Genomic DNA, 18,111 nt, shown 5'->3' on the forward strand with positions numbered 1-18,111 from the left:
GATATTTCTCGTTGCAATTTTACGATTTGCACCGCTGTTGAAAGTTTCACATTAGATGCTCAACAGCTTGCTAGTACAGAAAGTGCTATTTCGTGCAGGTAAGATCGTATCTTGTGTGTTAAAAGATCACTTAAATCACCTGCTCTTGCTGCATGTGCACAAGGATCGTACTGATTCCCTGTCTCTGACACATGTAGCTGAACAGTTTGTCAGTAGTTCTGAACATCGATTATCAGTATTTGGACGATTCTCGTAGCTGTATAGGGTTGTTAGCCTTGAGTACTCGTATTGTGTCATGTGACTTGTTCCACCCTTCAGCGTGCGTTAGACCTGACCAATCTAAATTTGCTTCCGCCGGCCCTGTATACAAGTACAATACACACGTACCAAAAACCAGCCTCGTTCCCAGACTCACGTGAGCCTGACAGTGTCCGGTTCCCGTATGAATTGGGAGGCTGAAAGTGTCATACGAGAACCGGACACTGCCAAGCTCACTGTGAGTCTGATGGCGAGGCTACCATAAACTAACTAAATTTAAAATGTACATTCTAACTGCGCGTGCGTCTATATATGCGTGCTGTGTTTGTAAGGTTGTTTTAAAAGATGTTGGAGATCTATCAGATACTGTATACAGAAAATCAAACAATTCTTCAAATTATTCAAATAAAATTGCAAGTATTAACATGTCTTACAAGCAATTTAGTTGACGAATACATGTTGTCTAGGCAGTAAAGCGTAAGAATTATGGATAACGAGTACGCATTTGCTATTAATGACACATTCGTCACAGCACGCGGAAGTAGGAGTGACACAATACATCAGGCCACAACTAGTTCTAGCAAAAGACCTTTGATCTTCCAGTTGAAGATAGTACGTCGTTGTGTGTGAGCATTTCCAACGTCAAACCCAGTAAAAGAGGAGAGGTAATCGCGTTCCGTAAGAAAGGGGACCTGCTGGTATGAGATCATCGCTCATAGTCTGTCTGTTGATCGGAGCACTCATCGAGTATGCAGTAACTGAGCAAGAATACATATGCGGTATATCAATGCAATTTTCTCGCATTGCTTTGACATCATAAAATGTGTGTGTAGGTGTAGGGCCTCACAATTACAGCATCGACTCTCCAAAATTTACCATCTACCAGCTTCTAGAAAGACGCGTTAATCTAACTATTCCATTGGCGGGCTACAAATCAGAGTCATATAGTTGGATTCTCCACCGAGGAAATTCCAAACTAGATTCTAGAGCAGTGAATGCGCTTTTTAGCAGCGGACACTTTGAAGTACACGAATTCAATTTTAGTATACTTGTACAAAACTCGAGTTTGAATGGAATTCAAATCAGTAGAAAGGAATTTGTAAATAATGAGTTTAGCCTTCAAGGCAAGCGTGTTACAATTAACACTGGCGGTAAGTATTACTACACTGATTTACACTTCAGTAGTAAATATCTACGATATGTTTACATTTAGTCTTTCCCGCTGTTGAACTAGTAAACGCAAGAATTTGTGACAACAACATTTCTGTGTGCGTCAATATCACTGGCACTCCGCCTCCTTCTACTACAATACAGACCCAAGAAGACGTGAGTATGGCAGCTAAAAAGCAATCTCAGTTTTGTTCTACATTTGACAAACCTAGCGGTACAAACATTCAACTTGTCTTCATTACTGCATCTAATTGTTTTGGAAGTACTACTGCAAATGTATCCATCAGTTTTAGAAGAGGTAAATACAAACAATATTTGAAACAAAATTATTAATAAATTTGTTGTTTATTCTATGTAGATATTTCTCATTGCAATTTTGCGGCTTGCTCAGTTGTTGTTAGTTCCATACATTCTCAGCAGCATGCTAGTACAGCAAGTCTTACTTCATGCAGGTAAGATGGTATTTTGTGTGTAAAAGATTACTTAATTATGTAAAATTATATTAGACCTGACAAATAAATAAGTCTGCACCAATACAGCCACATTGTACAGAAGACAAGCAGAGGGCCTGGGCCTAAGCAAAAAGATTAGGATTCACATTTAATTAACTAAAATTAACCCAAATTCCCGCGTGGTGATCTGCACGAAATAGGAGGAGACAGCACAACCCCCCGAATAAATTGTTCCCCGTATATCCGTATTTTTTAGAACCCTGACATGGTAATATATCTTACTCCTAAAAAACGTCCCCACTAAGAAACGACTCGCTCCCTTTATACTGTCCGAGGTCACAAACCGGCATTTCAATGTTGGTGGAGATCCAGTGCCCCGTTCTATAGGAATTCGAGCTCAAGTGGCGGCGGCAAGAATTCGATAGGCAAGAAATAGCGCCGTCCCAAGACAACTCTGAAAGACACCTTCACTGTTGACCTAGATCGTGCATGCACTCATAGTTTGTCATGCAAACTTTGAGCTGTTGTTGCTCGGTAGTTACAGACAGACAGACAGACCAGAAGGGTAGCGTGACATGCCCATCATGTGTAGGCGTGGACGTAAAAATTGTGAACTGTAAGTACGTGTGAGGACCAAAGCTGTGTATTACAGTATATACACCACATTTTTTCCAGTCTGGATCTACCACTGATTCTACCATCAGCCATTAAAATCCAATAAAAGTGCGCGTGCTTATACAAGTAGGCGTGTCCAATAGCATCGTGAAGTTTAGTCCCCTATTTCTAGAGTTCACGCTACGCTCCTGGACAGGCAAACAGAGAGAACACACTTTTATTTAGAGAGATGCAGCATAAACAAAAATTACTAAAACTTACTGCAGAGATATTTTGCATAAAAGATATAGTCGTCATTGCGTCTTTTTGCTGCTATTTGTTGTATACGCAAAAAGTCTACGTTTCTTGGATAGCTGTAACCAATTTGGATTCCTTCCTATAAATATTGTACTCTAGCTTTCTTAGGAACATACATTTTGTTTAGTTTTACGTCCGTCATTCAAAATTAGTCTGTTTCTTTAAGGCTCACCACTGATTCGACAGACAACCTCACAACAAGTCCAACTACACCAAATAAACAAACAAGTACTCCTAAATCGATCAAACAAACAAGTCCAACTACACCAGATAAACAAACAAGTACTCCTACATCCATCAAACAAACACGTCCAACTACACTAGATAAACAAACAAGTACTCCTACATCCATCAAACAAACAAGTCCAACTACACCAGATAAACAAACAAGTACTCCTACATCCATCAAACAAACACGTCCAACTACACTAGATAAACAAACAAGTACTCCTACATCTATCAAACAAACAAGTTCAACAACATCAGATAGACAAACAAGTACTCCTACAGCGATCAAACAAACAAGTCCAACTACACCAGATAAACAAACAAGTACTCCTACATCCATCAAACAAACAAGTCCAACTACATCAGATAAACAAAGAAGTAATCCTACAGCGATCAAACAAACAAGTCCAACTACACCAGATAAACAAACAGGTACTCCTACATCCATCAAACAAAAGAGTCCAACTACATCAGATAAACAAACAAGTTCTGCCATGCAAGCAAGTTCAACAACATCAGCTAAACAAACAAATTCAACTAGAGCAACTCAACAAAAATCAAGTCAGTCGACAACTTACCAACAGAGAGTGAGTCTAACTACAGAATATCGTAAGTTAGCTACCCATCCAATGGCAAGAGGTAACATGTAACAATATATTACAAAAACTCTCTATCTTGTGTAACGAATATTTTAACACAGGAACGTCTCCTCCACCTCAGAAAGATTCTAGCTCTCAAGGTTCTAATCTTGCAGCGTACAGATAACAAATTTCTTACTTAATTGTTGTATACTATGTATCCACAGGAATTCCTATATACATTATTGCTGCGGCAAGCGTTGGTGCACTAGTTTTGATCGTAGTGATCGTCATCATTATTGTTTGCTGCAAACGAAAACCAAGTGAAATTGAGCTACATTTTACTTGTATCACTAAAACATGATCTTTTACGTTGCAGCTCGCAAAAGAGAATTGAAGTCAGACCTTCAAACAACTAAACACATTTACGCAAACAGGTAAAGTGCTTTTTCTAAGATCGTCCTGCACACACATGAATTAAAAAATAATTAAGATTTTAATAAATGTTTGCAGTTTACGGTTTTTCAAGTTTTAAATTAGTAAGGCTATCTGGCATGTAACTTGCCTTAGTGTAATGTAATTATACGTAATGAACCTAGTTCAGAGTTATAAACTACAAAGACAACTTGGTATCTCTAGTAAATGTATCTCTATTTACATAATACTGTATCCCTATTTACATATTACTGTATGCTACTGTATACACTCTAGTAGTGTCTACTTATGGTTTAGATCTAGCTAATTACATAACTATTACATGTCATTGTGTATGTGTTGCGATCTAATAGCAGTATGACTTTCAGAATGAGATAGTGAAATTGATGTGTTCCGGTACTGAGAGACATAAATGCCAACTTCCAATCAAGAGATTGTTGTGTTTGATAAGTATACGAGTATGTTAATTAAACAATTCACCAAAATTATTTTGTAATGTAATCATATAAACGTACGTTATAATATTAGTTTTACATTAAGTGCTAGGTTAAATTAGCCCGCGTTACTCTCCACTTAAAATTTGTATTTACCGCCGTCATTTACCTTTCATTTGTCTCTTTAATGTATCTGTATATATTGTAATACCGCAGTATCTGTATATAGCAATACTGCAGAAACAAAGTTTGGCGTAGATGTGAACGTCGACTGTACCCCATCCGATTCAATGACATTTTCTCCCACCAAGCAAGGCCCCAAGGCAAACGACGTATTATCGACTCCTCTCGAAGAAGAATCTGCTGAACAATCCAAACTCTCGACTTTTCTTTCTAACGTCGCTGAAACGCATCCAGCTACTCCGAGAGAACCGCTACACCCAGACAACAAGGCAGCTGCAGCCACTGACGATGATAGAAAATCAGTAAACCAGGTATCGTCGATTTTGTTTATTAATTAACTGGCGCAAATATTAAAAATACTTAATTTAGGATTTGCCTCAAATCAAAGAGACAAGTATTTAAACAACTTCTACAGTAAACCCAGGGGAGCATTACGCTGTAACAATTTGTTCAGGTCAGTAGGATGGTCACAGAAGGGGGGGGCGCATTTGCCGACAACGTCTACGTGGTTTGGTTAGCTGTATGTCAATTAAATGTAATCACTCACTGTGCTAATTTTTCTTGAGGATTCATCACTTTGGAAACATGGTTGAAATTGCGTTTTTATACTTGGTTCACATAATTTGCTGTTTGCAGAATTTTATTTGAAATTGCGCGGGCATTATCTAATAATACGTATCTGTATTCATAATTGTATATGTAAGACTTAAAGTTAGCAAGAAACATTAGTGTAACAGTACCGAGTCAATTTCGAGTCTGCGAGGGTGAAGGCGAGCATAATTATCGACTACGTTGTCAATATCTATTGGTACATCGTAGTGGATATGAAGGAGAGCAAGGTGAGACAATCTGTCCTTACCCATGGATGCGTGCATATAGTTGTTTAGGCGTCGTAAAGCACTGGCGCTTCTCTCACATTCACACGACGTGACAGGAATAATACAGGCGATTGTCAAAAGAACTGAGATGTTTGGGAAGTCAGTGGCGTCACATTCTTTGATAGATATTGCTGGTGAGCGCAGTCTCTTCTCATGGAGCATTGCAATATGCCTATTCCTCCAGCGCCTGAGTTCCGCGTCCATCAATTCAGGCGATGGCAGATCATCTCTGTTCTTGATCAGCACCTCCTCCAGGTTGACATCTTGCGAACATATGATACTTGGTACAAGACCAAGTAGGAAATGGCTGTGACTACCGACTTTGAGAACTGCCGGTTGATGCTAATAATAGTATGATCAAGAAAGGGAATTGCAACATTTCTCTGAAAATACTCTTGACAAGAAGCAGCTGGAATATTGCTGCGATTTTGTTGCCTGGCTGCAATGCGATGAATGGCAATTGTACTTCCAACACTTCTGCCATGTCTGAACTAACTTTGCTGATTTGAGAAAAGCTGCTTTCAACGTTTGCGCACTCGCTGTTGTAGATTATCACGATTTCAGATATCATGTTATGCTCTTTCACGATATCAACAGCTTTGCTCTGCAGCTTTCCCATATAATGCCCGATAGGTGTGTCAAGTACTGGTATATCGTCACAAACACAACAGACTGAAAGGAAGTAACACTGGCCAGAATCTGCTGCGCTTCATTGCGGCCTGCATAGTACCAGGCAGCATACGTAGCCCATATTTCTCCAAGTGATAGCGAAAAGCTATCATCTCTAGAGCTTCAATCACAAATGCGTACCCTTGGTAGAAGTGCTGATAAGCTGAATGACGCTCAGCCCATTGCGTCTTGCACGGATCGATCAGTGGTTAAACCCCGTTTCCTCCTCTCTGCATTGACCACATTGTGGTTGATGATCATCTCTATAACACCACTTCTCTTTGGACTATTGAGAAAGAAACGGCTTCATCTTTTAACGCAATCGATCACATGACGTACTTTAGGAAGAGCACGTGACTTGCTTATCACAAGGTTAAGGCAGTGGCTACTGCAGTGTACGTAGGTGGCTAAAGAAGCTTTATGTCTAATCCTGGCCTGGACAGCCACTTGATCTGAAGACATATTGCTTGCGCCGTCATAGCCTTGACCACGCATAGTAGCAAGTGGTATGTTATTCTCTTCCAGAAAGCCAAAGACACCATCTGCAATCCGCTCCCCGATAATTCTGTCTAACTTCAAAACGTTAAAACTCTTCTCTGACCTCTTTAGTACTTCCCTCAACAAACCTGGCGCAGATGGCAAGATGCTCAACGTTATGCGAAGTTACCTCGTCAGCAAGAATGGCGTAAAAGGGCACAGCTGTCAAATCACCTTTTATTCCCTGTAAGAGGATGTTCTTTCCCATGACTTTAATCAGCTCATTTTGTGTTTGAGGAGAAAGATAAGTTGCGCATCGCATTGCAGGAATTTCCAGGTGCCTTCATAACTCTTCTTCGTGCACTGCGAGAAGCCTCAGCAAAGAAATAAAATTACTTGGATTTTCAGGTGATTCCACACTCTCTGCATCTCCACGTAAAGCAATGCACTGTCTGGCGCAGTACAACACAGCAGAAGCAATGGACTTCAGGACAGCATGAGTACGCGCAACATTAACCGCCCTGCGGGTGTCCGACTGTGCAGTAATGGTAGTATCTGGATTCTTCAAGGTTTGCTTGAAGTTATCAGCTTGCTCAATGGCTTGATGATGGTATAAGCACTGCTCGTGCTCTTTTATTTTTTTTCTTTTCTTGTTCCAATCACGAAAAGACTTGCATACAAACTTCCCATTGGACATTTTAGCACCAAAATTTCCACAATAAAATTGCTAAAAAATGAGCAATTGTGTGGTGCATTGACCTCATTAGTAAGTTAATTAAGTTAATTAAAAACGTTTTATTAAAATGTTATGTTAATTCATTGGTAAAGTTTCATAATGTAACATTTGCTATACAGTGCTATATCTAAAACCGTAACTATTGGGTTATCTCAATTGAAATACTCTTAGACACAAACACTGAATGTTGGCAACTATAATCTATTGAACGTGACTGTATTGCTTTAAGTTTCTTACACACACACACACACACACACACACACACACACACACACACACACACACACACACACACACACACACACACACACACACACACACACACACACACACACACACACACACACACACACACACACACACACACACACACACACGCACACACACACCTTCTGTATCTGTCTAGTATAATATAAATATTTCTAATAGGCAAACTCTTGTGAGCAAAGCTACAAACATTATAATGAAGAGCACAGTACATCAAACGGCAACTATACAATCTCAGACAGAAGCCAATAATCATTTAAGCAAAGTTTCAAACGGTTTGGAAAAGACCACAACAAAGTCTGTTAGATAATCAAAGACAACGACATCCACTTCCCCAAGCAATGCCATTTATATGGACAAACTTCACATTCCAACTACTCCTAGTAATGATTCGTGCTCAGGTACTTGTTATTTTTGTTGCTCTGGCTTTAGTGGTCTAAATATCTGCAATCTGCTGCAGTACTTCCACTCCCAGTTTTCATAATCATGGCAGTAGCAAATTTTGTTTCCATAACATTAATTGTCATTTGGATCATTCTAAAATTCTACCAAAAAGGGTAAGACCTGTACATCATATCAAAAACATTTAAGTCAAAAGTTTATTCTTATGGACAATAGCAACAAAAAAAAGAAGATAAAATATCAAAAGAAGGTGCGTGCACAGAATTCTTTTCAGATATTTATTCTAAAAGTGCTAGATATGTCTAGCATCTGATCTGCTTATAGAGTCGATTTACCAAATGTCGAATTACAATCTGTACACGACACTGCGGAAGAGACGTACGAAAGTGCTAAATTCGAATTTCCCGACGCACGTGCAGCTCGCGAGAAAGGAGTGTCAGCTGAACATGACGAACACGACGATGTATACGAGACGGCAATGCAGAACAATACAGCTTATGAAACTACTTGATGCGTCTAGATACTTCAGCATGCGTCCAGCCACTGACAAGCGTACGCTACTCAATGCTAGAAAACTTTTGCATGGATGAGCGAATTCGCTCTTTAGTTCTAAATATGTATCCATGCAGTGATTGTGGTTCTAAACAAATTTGCTGGAAACAGAAGTCAATAATGTTCTACGTAACACTATGGCAGCGTGCCTCCAGACACGTGCAATACATACGTACCAAAAAAGTAATTAAATTTTTCAATGTACGTACAACATCCATTTTCAACTGCACGTGCGTCTAAGCATGCGTGTTGTGTTTGTGAGGTTGTTTACGATCTCATACTTTTTATTGACTGAAGCTTCCCTGCATGTGATTGCTGACAATTGCACTTTGCATTGCTGTTTACTAGTTAAACGTTGCATGCAGTCCAATGTTAGAGATCTATTACGTATTGAAAAAAATAAAAAATTTAAAAATATGCAAATGAAATAGCAAGTATTAGCATGTCTGACAAGCAAGTTAGTTGGCGAATACATGTTGTATGTATGCAATAGAGCGTAAGGACGATGAGTACGCATTTGCTGTTGATGACACATTCGTCACACCAGGCGGAAGTAGGAGTGAACACAATACATCAGGCCACAACCAGTTGCAGCAATAAATCTTTGATCATTCAAAGATACTGCGTCGTTGAGTGCACATTTCGGACGTCAAACTCAGTAAAAGAGGAGAGGTAATCGCGTCTCGTAAGAAAGGGGACTTGCTGGGATGAGATCATCGCACATAGTCTGTCTGTTACTCGGAGCAGTCATCAAGTAAGCAGTAACTGAGCAAGAATACATATGCGGTAAATCAATGCAATTTTGTCGCATTGCTTTGACATCATAAAGTGTGTCTGTAGGTGTGGGGCCTCACAATTACAGCATCGACTATCCAAAAGTTACCATCTACCAGCTTCTAAAAAGACGCGTTAATCTAACTATTTTATTGGCGGACAAGCAATCAGAGTCATATGAATGGGTTTACTACGAAGGAAATTTTAAATTAGACTTCGAAATACTGAAAGTGCTGCATAAAAAAGAAATTTTCCAAACAACCGAATGGACTCCTAGCGTACTTCCACAAAACTCGAGTTACAACGGAATTCAAATCGTTAGAATTCAAGTTGTAAATGATAAGATTAGACGTCGAGGCAAGCGTGTTACAATTAACACTGGCGGTAAGCATTACTGCACTAATTTACACTTTAGAAGTGAATATTTACAATATGTTCACATTTAGACTTTCCTGCTGTTGACCTGGTAAACGCAACCATTTGTGACAATAACATTTCTGTGTGCGTCAATGTCACTGGCAATCCGCCTCCTTCTACTACAATACAGACCCAAGAAGACGTCAGTATGACAGCTAAAAATCAAACTCAGTTTTGTTCTACATTTGACAAACCTAGTGTTATAAAAATTCTAACTGTCTTTATTACTGCATCCAATTGTTTTGGAAGTACTACTGCAAATGCATCCATCAGTTTTATAAATGGTAAGTATGAACAATATTTTGAACAAAATTATAAATAAATTTGTTGTATATTCCAGGTAGATATTTCTCGTTGCAATTTTACGACTTGCTTATCTCTTGAAAGTTCTACATTAGATCCTCAACAGCTTGCTAGTACAGCAAGTTCTATTTCGTGCAGGTAAGATCGTATCTTGTGTGAATTAAAAGATCACTTAATTAATTAAAATTATGTTAGACCTGATAAATAAATAAGTCTACAGTACTAGTGTAGACTGATGCTACATTGTAGAGAAGACCAGCAAAAGGCCCGGGTTTAATTGCCTGGCAAAAGATCAGGATTTACGTTTATTAATTAATTATAACACAAACACTGTACCTATGTGGTGATCTGCCCGTTCTGTTACACAAAATAGGCTGAGGCAACAGAAACTCCCGAATAATTTGTTTCCTTAGCTTTTAACTTGTAATATTCGTATTTTTTAGAACCCGAACATAGTCACAAATATCTTGCTCATAACTATAGACTTTCCCGGTAAGAAGCGAAATGCTCCGTTTATACTGTCCCAGGGCATTTCAAATTTGATGGAGATTCAATGCGCCGTTCTAGAGAAATTTTAGCGCAAGTGGAGGTGGGTTCGATCGTCAAGAAATAGCGCCGTCCCAAGAAAACTCTGAAAAACAACGACACTTTCACTGTCGACCTCGATCAATTCGGCGTTCATCATGCAAAATTTGAACTGCAGTTGTTTGGTAGTTTTGGCGTGATTGATGTTACAGACAGACTAGCGCGCGCTACTTAGTTAATTAGTGATAAAATACTTTAGCATGGATGAGCGAATGCGCTCGTTTGCTGAAAACAGAAGTCAATAATGTTCTAGGCAAACGCTATGCTACAAAATCCAGGGCAGCCTGCCTATACACGTACAACACACACTACCTTGTTCTCATACTCACGTGAGCTTGGCAGTGTCCGGTTCCGGTATTACACGGGGAGGTCTGGAAGTGTTATACGGGAACCGGACACTGCCAAGGTCATGTGAGTTTGGGGAACGAGGCTGCCAAAAACTAACTAGATTTTACAATATAAGTTCCAACTGAGCGTGCGTCTGCACATGCGTGTTGTGTTTGTAAGGTTGTTTTTACGATCTCATTATTTAGTGACTTATAAGTCTCTCTGTGGCTGCTGCTATAAATAACAATGGCAGTTTACTAGCTAAACGTTGCATGAAAGCCAATGCTGGAGGTCTATCAGATAATGTATACAGAAAACAAACAAAAATTTTCTCAAAGTATGCAAATGAAATAGCAAGTATTAGCATGTCTTACAAGCAAGTTAGTTGACGAATACATGTTGTCTAGGCTGTAAAGCGTAAGGCTAACGAGTACGCACTAGCTGTTGATGACACATTCGTCACACCACGCGGAAGTAGGAGTGAACACAATACATCAGGTCACAAACATTTGCAGCCATAAATCTTTGATCATACATTTGAAGATACTGCGTCGTTGTGTGTGAGCATTTCCGACGTCAAACCCAGTGGAAGAGAGAGAGGTAATCGAGTCTCGTAAGAAAGGGGACTTAGAGTATGAGGTCATCGCACATAGTCTGTCTGTTACTCGGAGCAGTCATCAAGTATGCACTAACTGAGCGAGAATACATATGCGGTATATCAATGCAATTTTCTCGCATTGCTTTGACATCATAAAATGTGTCTGTAGGTGTAGGGCCTCACAATTACAGCATCGACTCTCCAAAATTTACCATCTACCAGCTTCTAGAGAGACGCGTTAATCTAACTATTCCATTGGCGGGCAACAAATCAGAGTCATATAGATGGGCTGTTTACAAAGGAAATTCTAAATTTGAATTTAGAACAATTCAAGTCCTGCGTAAAAAAGGAATTTTTGAAACAATGAAGTCGAATTTTAGTGTACTTGTACAAAACTCGAGCTACAACGGAATTCAAATCGATAGCATTCAAGTTGTAAATAATGAGATTAGACGTCGAGGCAAGCGTGTTACAATTAACACTGGCGGTAAGCATTACTGCAATAATTTACATTTCAGTAGTAAATATCTACAATATGTTCACATATAGACTTTCCTGCTGTTGACCTAGTAAACGTAACCATTTGTGACAACAACACTTCTGTGTGCGTCAATATTACTGGCACTCCGCCTCCTTTTACTACAATGCAGACCCAAGAAGACGTCAGTATGGAAGCTAAATATCAAACTCAGTTTTGTTCTACATTTGACAAATCTAGCGATACAAACATTCTAACTGTCTTCATTACTGCATCCAATTGTTTTGGAAGTACTACTGCAAATGCATCCATCAGTTTTATAAATGGTAAGTATGAACAATATTTTGAACAAAATTATAAGTATATTTGTTGTTTATTCCATGTAGATATTTCTCGTTGCAATTTTACGACTTGTTTATCTCTTGAAAGTTCCACATTAGATCCTCAACAGCTTGCTAGTACAGCAAGTTCTATTTCGTGCAAGTAAGATCGTATCTTGTGTGTTAATTAAAAGATCACTTAATTAGTTAAAATTATACTAGACCTGATAAATAAATATGGCTACAGTACTAGTGTAGACTGATGCTTCATTGTAAAGAAGACCAACAGGAGGCCTGGTTTTAATTGCCCGGCAAAAGAGCAGGATATACGTTTAATTAATTAATTATAACACAAATACTGTACCTATGTGGTGATCTTCCCGTTTTGTTACACGAAAACGGGGGAGACACCACAAACTCCCGAATAATTTGTTCCCTTAGCCTTTAAGTTGTGATATTCGTATTTTTTAGAACCTGAATATAGTCAAAAATATCTTGCTCATAACTATAGACAGGGGCGGATCTAGGAGCTGACTGAAGGGGGTGCGCGACGGTGTGAAATCAATTGTGGGCGTGGTCAGAAAGTTGTTTAAATGGTAACTGCAACGCAAAAATCAAAAATTCTTTTATTTTGGAAATTGATAGTTCTGGTTGCATACAAGACAGGAAAAATAGTTTTAGATTTTTAAGTTAAGTCTTCGCTGAGATATAGCACGTCAAAGTTGCTTCCGGTTCTTGAACTTCCGATAACGAGCGTAGTGTAGTGTGACGTCACTGAGAGGAGACTCCACGCTAGCGTGTATTGTAATTAAAGGAATTTGTGGGGAAGAATGGTTTGGTGTTGCGTGGCTGCAGGATGCACCAATTCGCGCAAGTCATACGCAATCGCGATTCGATTTCCGAAGATCCATAAGCTAAGAAAAAAGTGGGAATCGCAAAATACTGAGAACAATTGCAGAGAAGTTTGTGTCGTCCGGGTGACTGCTACTGAGTACAAAGCGTTTTACTGAGTGGACAGGAGTCTGCAGTAGCCACTTTTAGCTAGATTACTTCGAGATACGTACAGCCAAGTCTATTCAAGAGCTTAGCTATTCTGGGTCGTAGAAGAGCGAATTGAGGCCACCATTTTCCATTTACTTGCCTCCACACTTCAAGGTCGCAGCACTCTGGAACTATTGTTGCTAGTATTCGACGTTATTATCGTGTCATTATTTGAAACAATCTCAAATACGTTTTGACAGCACACGCACTCCACACGAGTACGTATCCGTCATCTCACAACGACCACAGCTGAAACCTGTGGATGTTGTTTACTTACCAGGATGTGCATCGATAACGTTGCTAACTTCTACTTCTACTTGCGATGATGACAGGCTATCGGGTAGCCTGTCTTCTTCTTCGTCCGCTTCCAAGGCAGCAGGCGATCTCACAGCCTCAAAGGCATTGTCACTGAACTCAAAATTGTGTGGTCTAATCACTACGTATACTTATTAATGGCTAACAGCAGATCTTCTTCATCCTGCGATTCATACGATGACGGAACGTTATCATCATCTAAAAACCTCCAGAGGGCTCTTCAGAAGACTCGCTGTTGCTGCCGTCACCTCCAACTAGCAGCGTTGCCTTGGATATGAAGATTTAGTCATTTTTACAGGCCGCTGACAATACAGACGCACATTCGTCTCCCCTCAGTGACGTTACACTACACTACGCCCGTTATGGGAAGTTGAAGAACCGGAAGCAACTTTGACGTGTTATATCTCAGCGAAGCCTTAACTTAAAAATCCAAAACTATTTTCCTGTCATGTATGCAACTAGAACTATCAATTTACAACATAAAAGAATTTTTGATTTTTGCGTTGCAGTTACCCCTTAATTAATTAAGAAGGGGATCTTATGCAGAAATAAATGACACACACATGCGTGCGCACGCACATGTAATGTGTATGTGCATGTACAGAGTATGTACCGTAATTATAGTCACAATCACTGAATGCAAGATCGAACAACGAGATCACACCGCTTCTGATTTTGAAAGATGACATTGGCATATTAATACGCGCAAATCAACGTCGTATGCAGAGATTGTCAGTGTAAAGAGAATCAAAAAGCCTTACAAAAGATTGAAACTACGTATTCTTTGGACTTCTCTAGATATGCTTCCGAGTCTTAGTTAATGACTACAGATCACAGCCATTGTCCACAAACTGATCTTGCCGAGGACTAACTAGTAGCATGCGCCTAAGATGTGTTGTGGCAAATCGATGCAAAACCCGATCTATATCAAGAGACAAAGACTTGTGAACGTTCTATCTTGTGAACTCCTATCTTTACCGCATACACTAAATTACGTTGTCCTTTCACGCTAAGTCACCTACTGTAAACATAGTATGATACTGCGTCTAGAGACATAGGCCTTAGTCTGCCTGAAGGGGTGGCGCGCGACCCTCGCGCCCATGCCTGGATGCGCCTCTGATAGACGTTCCCGGTAAGAAGCGATTCGCTCCGTTTATACTGTCCCAGGGCATTTCAAATTTGATGAAGATCCAATGCGCGGTTCTAGAGAAATTTTAGCGCAAGTGGAGGTGGGTTCGATCGGCAAAAAATAGCGCCGTCCCAAGAGAACTCTGAAAGACAGCGACACTTTCACTGTCGACCTCGTTCAATTCGGCGTTCATCATGCAAACTTTAGACTGCAGTTGTTTGGTAGTTTTGGCGTGATTGATGTTACAGACAGACAGACAGAGACAGACAGTTCAGACTTTTACATAGAGAGACATGCAGCATAAACAAAAATTACTGAAACTTACTGCAAAGAAATTTTGGATAGAAAATGTAATCATCATTGCGTCTTTTTGCTGCTATTTGTTGTATACGCAAAAACATTCTAGGCTTCATGGATAGCTGTAACAAATTTAGACTTTTGTTTAGTGTGCTTTAGCATTCCTAGCAACAAATATTTTGTTTAGCTTTACATCCGTCACTCAAAATCAGTCTGTTTCTTCGAGACCCACCACTGATTTGACAGACTACCTTACTCCTGCATCGAACAAACAAACAAGTTCCACTAAATCACATAAACAAACAAGTCATCCTACATCGAACAGACAAACAAGTCCAACTACATCAGATGGACCAACAAGTTCTCCCACATCGAACAAACAAACAAGTCCAACTACATCAGATAAACAAACAAGTCCAACTAAAGCAAATCAACAAAACATAAGTCAGTCAACAACTTCCCAACAGAGAATGAGTCTAACTACAAAATATCGTAAGTTAGCTACTCATCCAATGGCAAGAGGTAATATGTAACAATATATTACAAAACCTCTATTTTGTGTAACGCATATATTTAACACAGAAACATCTCCTCCACCTCAGAAAGATTCTACCTCTCAAGGTTCTAATCTTGCAGCGTACTGTTAACAAAATCATAAATATTGTATACTCTTTATATGTGTCAACAGGAATTCCTGTATACAATATTGCTGCAGCATGTGTTAGTGCACTAGTTTTGATTGTAGTGATCATTATCATTATTGTTTGCTGCAAACGAAAATTAGGTGAAATTGAACTAAGTTAATTAACTAGAGACCTGTAGCACTATAATATGATCATATTTTGCAGCTCACAAAAGGACACTAGAATCGGACCTTCAAACGACTGAACACATTTATGCAAACAGGTAAAGTGTGGTTTCTAACATCGTCATGCACACACGTGTATTTATAAAATAATTTAAAGATTAATAAATGTCTGCAGTTAATTGGTCTTAAATGTGGAAAGCTATCTGGCACGTATCGTGTCTTAGTGTAAAGTAATGTTTCGCAATGAACCTAGATCAGGTAACAGATTACAAAAAGACAACTTGTTATCTCTAGTAAAAGTATTTTCATTTACCTATTACTGTATGCTACTGTATACATTTTATTAGAATAGTGTCTACTTATTGTTTTGATCTAGCTAATTAAATGCATATTACATTTTATGGTATATGTGTTACTGTCTATTAGCAAAAATGGACAATTTACAAGTTATGACATTTAGACTGAGATACTGGAAATTGATGCCGAGAGACATAAATGTCAACTTTCTATCAACAGATCGTTGTGTTTGATAACTGTGCGAGTAGTATGTTAATTAAATTAATTAAACAACTAACCAAAATTATTTGGTAATGTGGTCATCTAACCATGCGCTATAATACTAGTTTTTATAAAGTGCTGTGCCTACTAAGCGAGCGTTACTCTACACTTAAAACTTGCATTTACCACCAATATTATATCTTTCATTTGTCTCTTCAATGTATCTGTATGTATAGCAAAACCGTTGTATATGTCAATAGCAATACACGTGTATTTTTGTTACATTTGTAAAAAAATTGTTATGTCTAATGATCTGCTTATAGAGTCTATTTATCAAATGTTGAATTACAATCTGTACACGACACTGCGAACGAGGTCTACGAAAGTGCTGAATTCGAATTTCCCAACACACGTGCAGCTCGCGAGGAAAGAGTGGCAGCTGATCATGACGAACACGACGATGTATACGAGACGGCAATGCAGAACAATACAGCTTACGGAACTACTTGATGTCATATACTTCAGCATCCATTTAGCCACTGTGCTTCTCAGTGACAAAAATCTTTTGCACGGATGAGCGAATGCGCTCGTGATTTGCTGAAAACGGAAGTCAATAGTGTTATAAGCAAACATCATATATATATATATATATATATATATATATATATATATATATATATATATATATATATATACATGTACAATACACACGTACCAAGAACTAACTTAATTTTACAACTTATCTACGTTCCAACTGCGCGTGTGTCTACGCATGCGTGTTGTTTGTAGGGGTGTTACAATTTTATAATTGTATTGACCATAAAATTTCTTTGTGGTTGCGAATATAAATAACAATTGCAGTTTGCATTCTTGTTTAAAAACCAAACGTTGCATGCAAGCCGATGTTGGAGATCTACAAGCTAGAGAGAAAACAATTAGATAAAAAAAATTAAATTACGTAGATGAAATATCAGGTATCAACATGTCTACAATCAATTTAGTTGACGAATACATGTTGTCTATGCAGTAGAGCGTAAGGATAGCGAGTTACGCACTTGCTGTTGATGACACATTCGTCACACAACACGGAAGTAGGTGTGAACACAATCCATGATCATAGCCTCGGCCCAGACGCAGTGTGGATTGCAGCTCCGGATGCGACGCCATCACCACTACGTCTGGTATGTTACCTCCTTACTGGGCGGGAGTAAGGATGTAAATCAAACTCCACAGCGCGTGTCATACCAATGTTATTAGCTAGGAACTGAGCTTTCGATTGAACTTTGACGTTGTTCTAGCCTTTGTACTTGTCAATATTGCGATTTTAGGCCGCTGTCAAGCGTTAGTAAGAGATTGCAGCTACGTTAGAAGGCGTAGCGGGGAAATGGCAGATCAGAAATGGCACTTGCAGTGCAGTGCATCATACGCCTTTGAACGCGTACACAGGTTCTCAGTTGAAGCTGCAATGCGTCTTATGCTTCTACTGCAATGCTTCTACTACTACGCCAACAAAGTACACTTGTAACTGACACTAGTCATGTCCCTAGGGACATGATTAACGTTGACCGCAAGGGGCGGTACCATACCAGA

At 39.1% G+C, this 18,111-nt stretch overlaps 3 protein-coding genes across 3 annotated transcripts; all 3 read left to right on the top strand.

Moving 5' to 3' along the window:
- The first annotated feature begins 838 nt into the window (after window positions 1-838).
- LOC134177663 (mucin-2-like) lies at window positions 839-3,498 on the top strand. Its single transcript, XM_062644438.1, has 6 exons — window positions 839-1,037; window positions 1,092-1,409; window positions 1,472-1,726; window positions 1,787-1,880; window positions 2,959-3,128; window positions 3,479-3,498. The coding sequence occupies exons 1-6, from the start codon at window positions 959-961 to the stop codon at window positions 3,496-3,498; spliced, it is 936 nt and encodes a 311-aa protein (XP_062500422.1). The 5' UTR covers window positions 839-958.
- On the top strand, window positions 3,296-5,380 carry LOC134177350 (uncharacterized). The gene is made up of 6 exons (XM_062644123.1): window positions 3,296-3,659; window positions 3,721-3,759; window positions 3,826-3,921; window positions 3,978-4,035; window positions 4,697-4,961; window positions 5,020-5,380. Exons 1-6 carry the CDS (start codon window positions 3,515-3,517, stop codon window positions 5,050-5,052), a joined length of 636 nt encoding a protein of 211 aa, XP_062500107.1. The 5' UTR covers window positions 3,296-3,514; the 3' UTR covers window positions 5,053-5,380.
- Window positions 5,381-9,111: 3,731 nt separating this feature from the next.
- On the top strand, window positions 9,112-17,162 carry LOC134177664 (uncharacterized). The gene is made up of 9 exons (XM_062644439.1): window positions 9,112-9,184; window positions 9,472-9,789; window positions 9,852-9,964; window positions 10,163-10,263; window positions 15,403-15,737; window positions 15,798-15,836; window positions 15,904-15,999; window positions 16,064-16,121; window positions 16,845-17,162. Exons 1-9 carry the CDS (start codon window positions 9,112-9,114, stop codon window positions 17,029-17,031), a joined length of 1,320 nt encoding a protein of 439 aa, XP_062500423.1. The 3' UTR covers window positions 17,032-17,162.
- The last annotated feature ends 949 nt before the right edge of the window (window positions 17,163-18,111 follow it).

Source organism: Corticium candelabrum, chromosome 3 (genome assembly GCF_963422355.1).
Source record: "Corticium candelabrum chromosome 3, ooCorCand1.1, whole genome shotgun sequence".
Classification (NCBI taxonomy): Eukaryota; Metazoa; Porifera; class Homoscleromorpha; order Homosclerophorida; family Plakinidae; genus Corticium; species Corticium candelabrum.

Coding starts and splice junctions, on each gene's coding strand:
- LOC134177664 (XM_062644439.1), top strand. CDS start 9,112: ATGTATGCAATAGAGCGTAAGGACGATGAGTACGCATTTGCTGTTGAT. Junction 9,185..9,471: donor ATTCGTCACACCAGGCGGAA/GTAGGAGTGAAC, acceptor GTGTGTCTGTAG/GTGTGGGGCCTCACAATTAC. Junction 16,000..16,063: donor TTGCTGCAAACGAAAATTAG/GTGAAATTGAAC, acceptor CATATTTTGCAG/CTCACAAAAGGACACTAGAA.
- LOC134177663 (XM_062644438.1), top strand. CDS start 959: ATGAGATCATCGCTCATAGTCTGTCTGTTGATCGGAGCACTCATCGAG. Junction 1,410..1,471: donor TGTTACAATTAACACTGGCG/GTAAGTATTACT, acceptor GTTTACATTTAG/TCTTTCCCGCTGTTGAACTA. Junction 1,727..1,786: donor ATCCATCAGTTTTAGAAGAG/GTAAATACAAAC, acceptor TATTCTATGTAG/ATATTTCTCATTGCAATTTT.
- LOC134177350 (XM_062644123.1), top strand. CDS start 3,515: ATGCAAGCAAGTTCAACAACATCAGCTAAACAAACAAATTCAACTAGA. Junction 3,660..3,720: donor TACCCATCCAATGGCAAGAG/GTAACATGTAAC, acceptor ATTTTAACACAG/GAACGTCTCCTCCACCTCAG. Junction 4,962..5,019: donor ATAGAAAATCAGTAAACCAG/GTATCGTCGATT, acceptor TACTTAATTTAG/GATTTGCCTCAAATCAAAGA.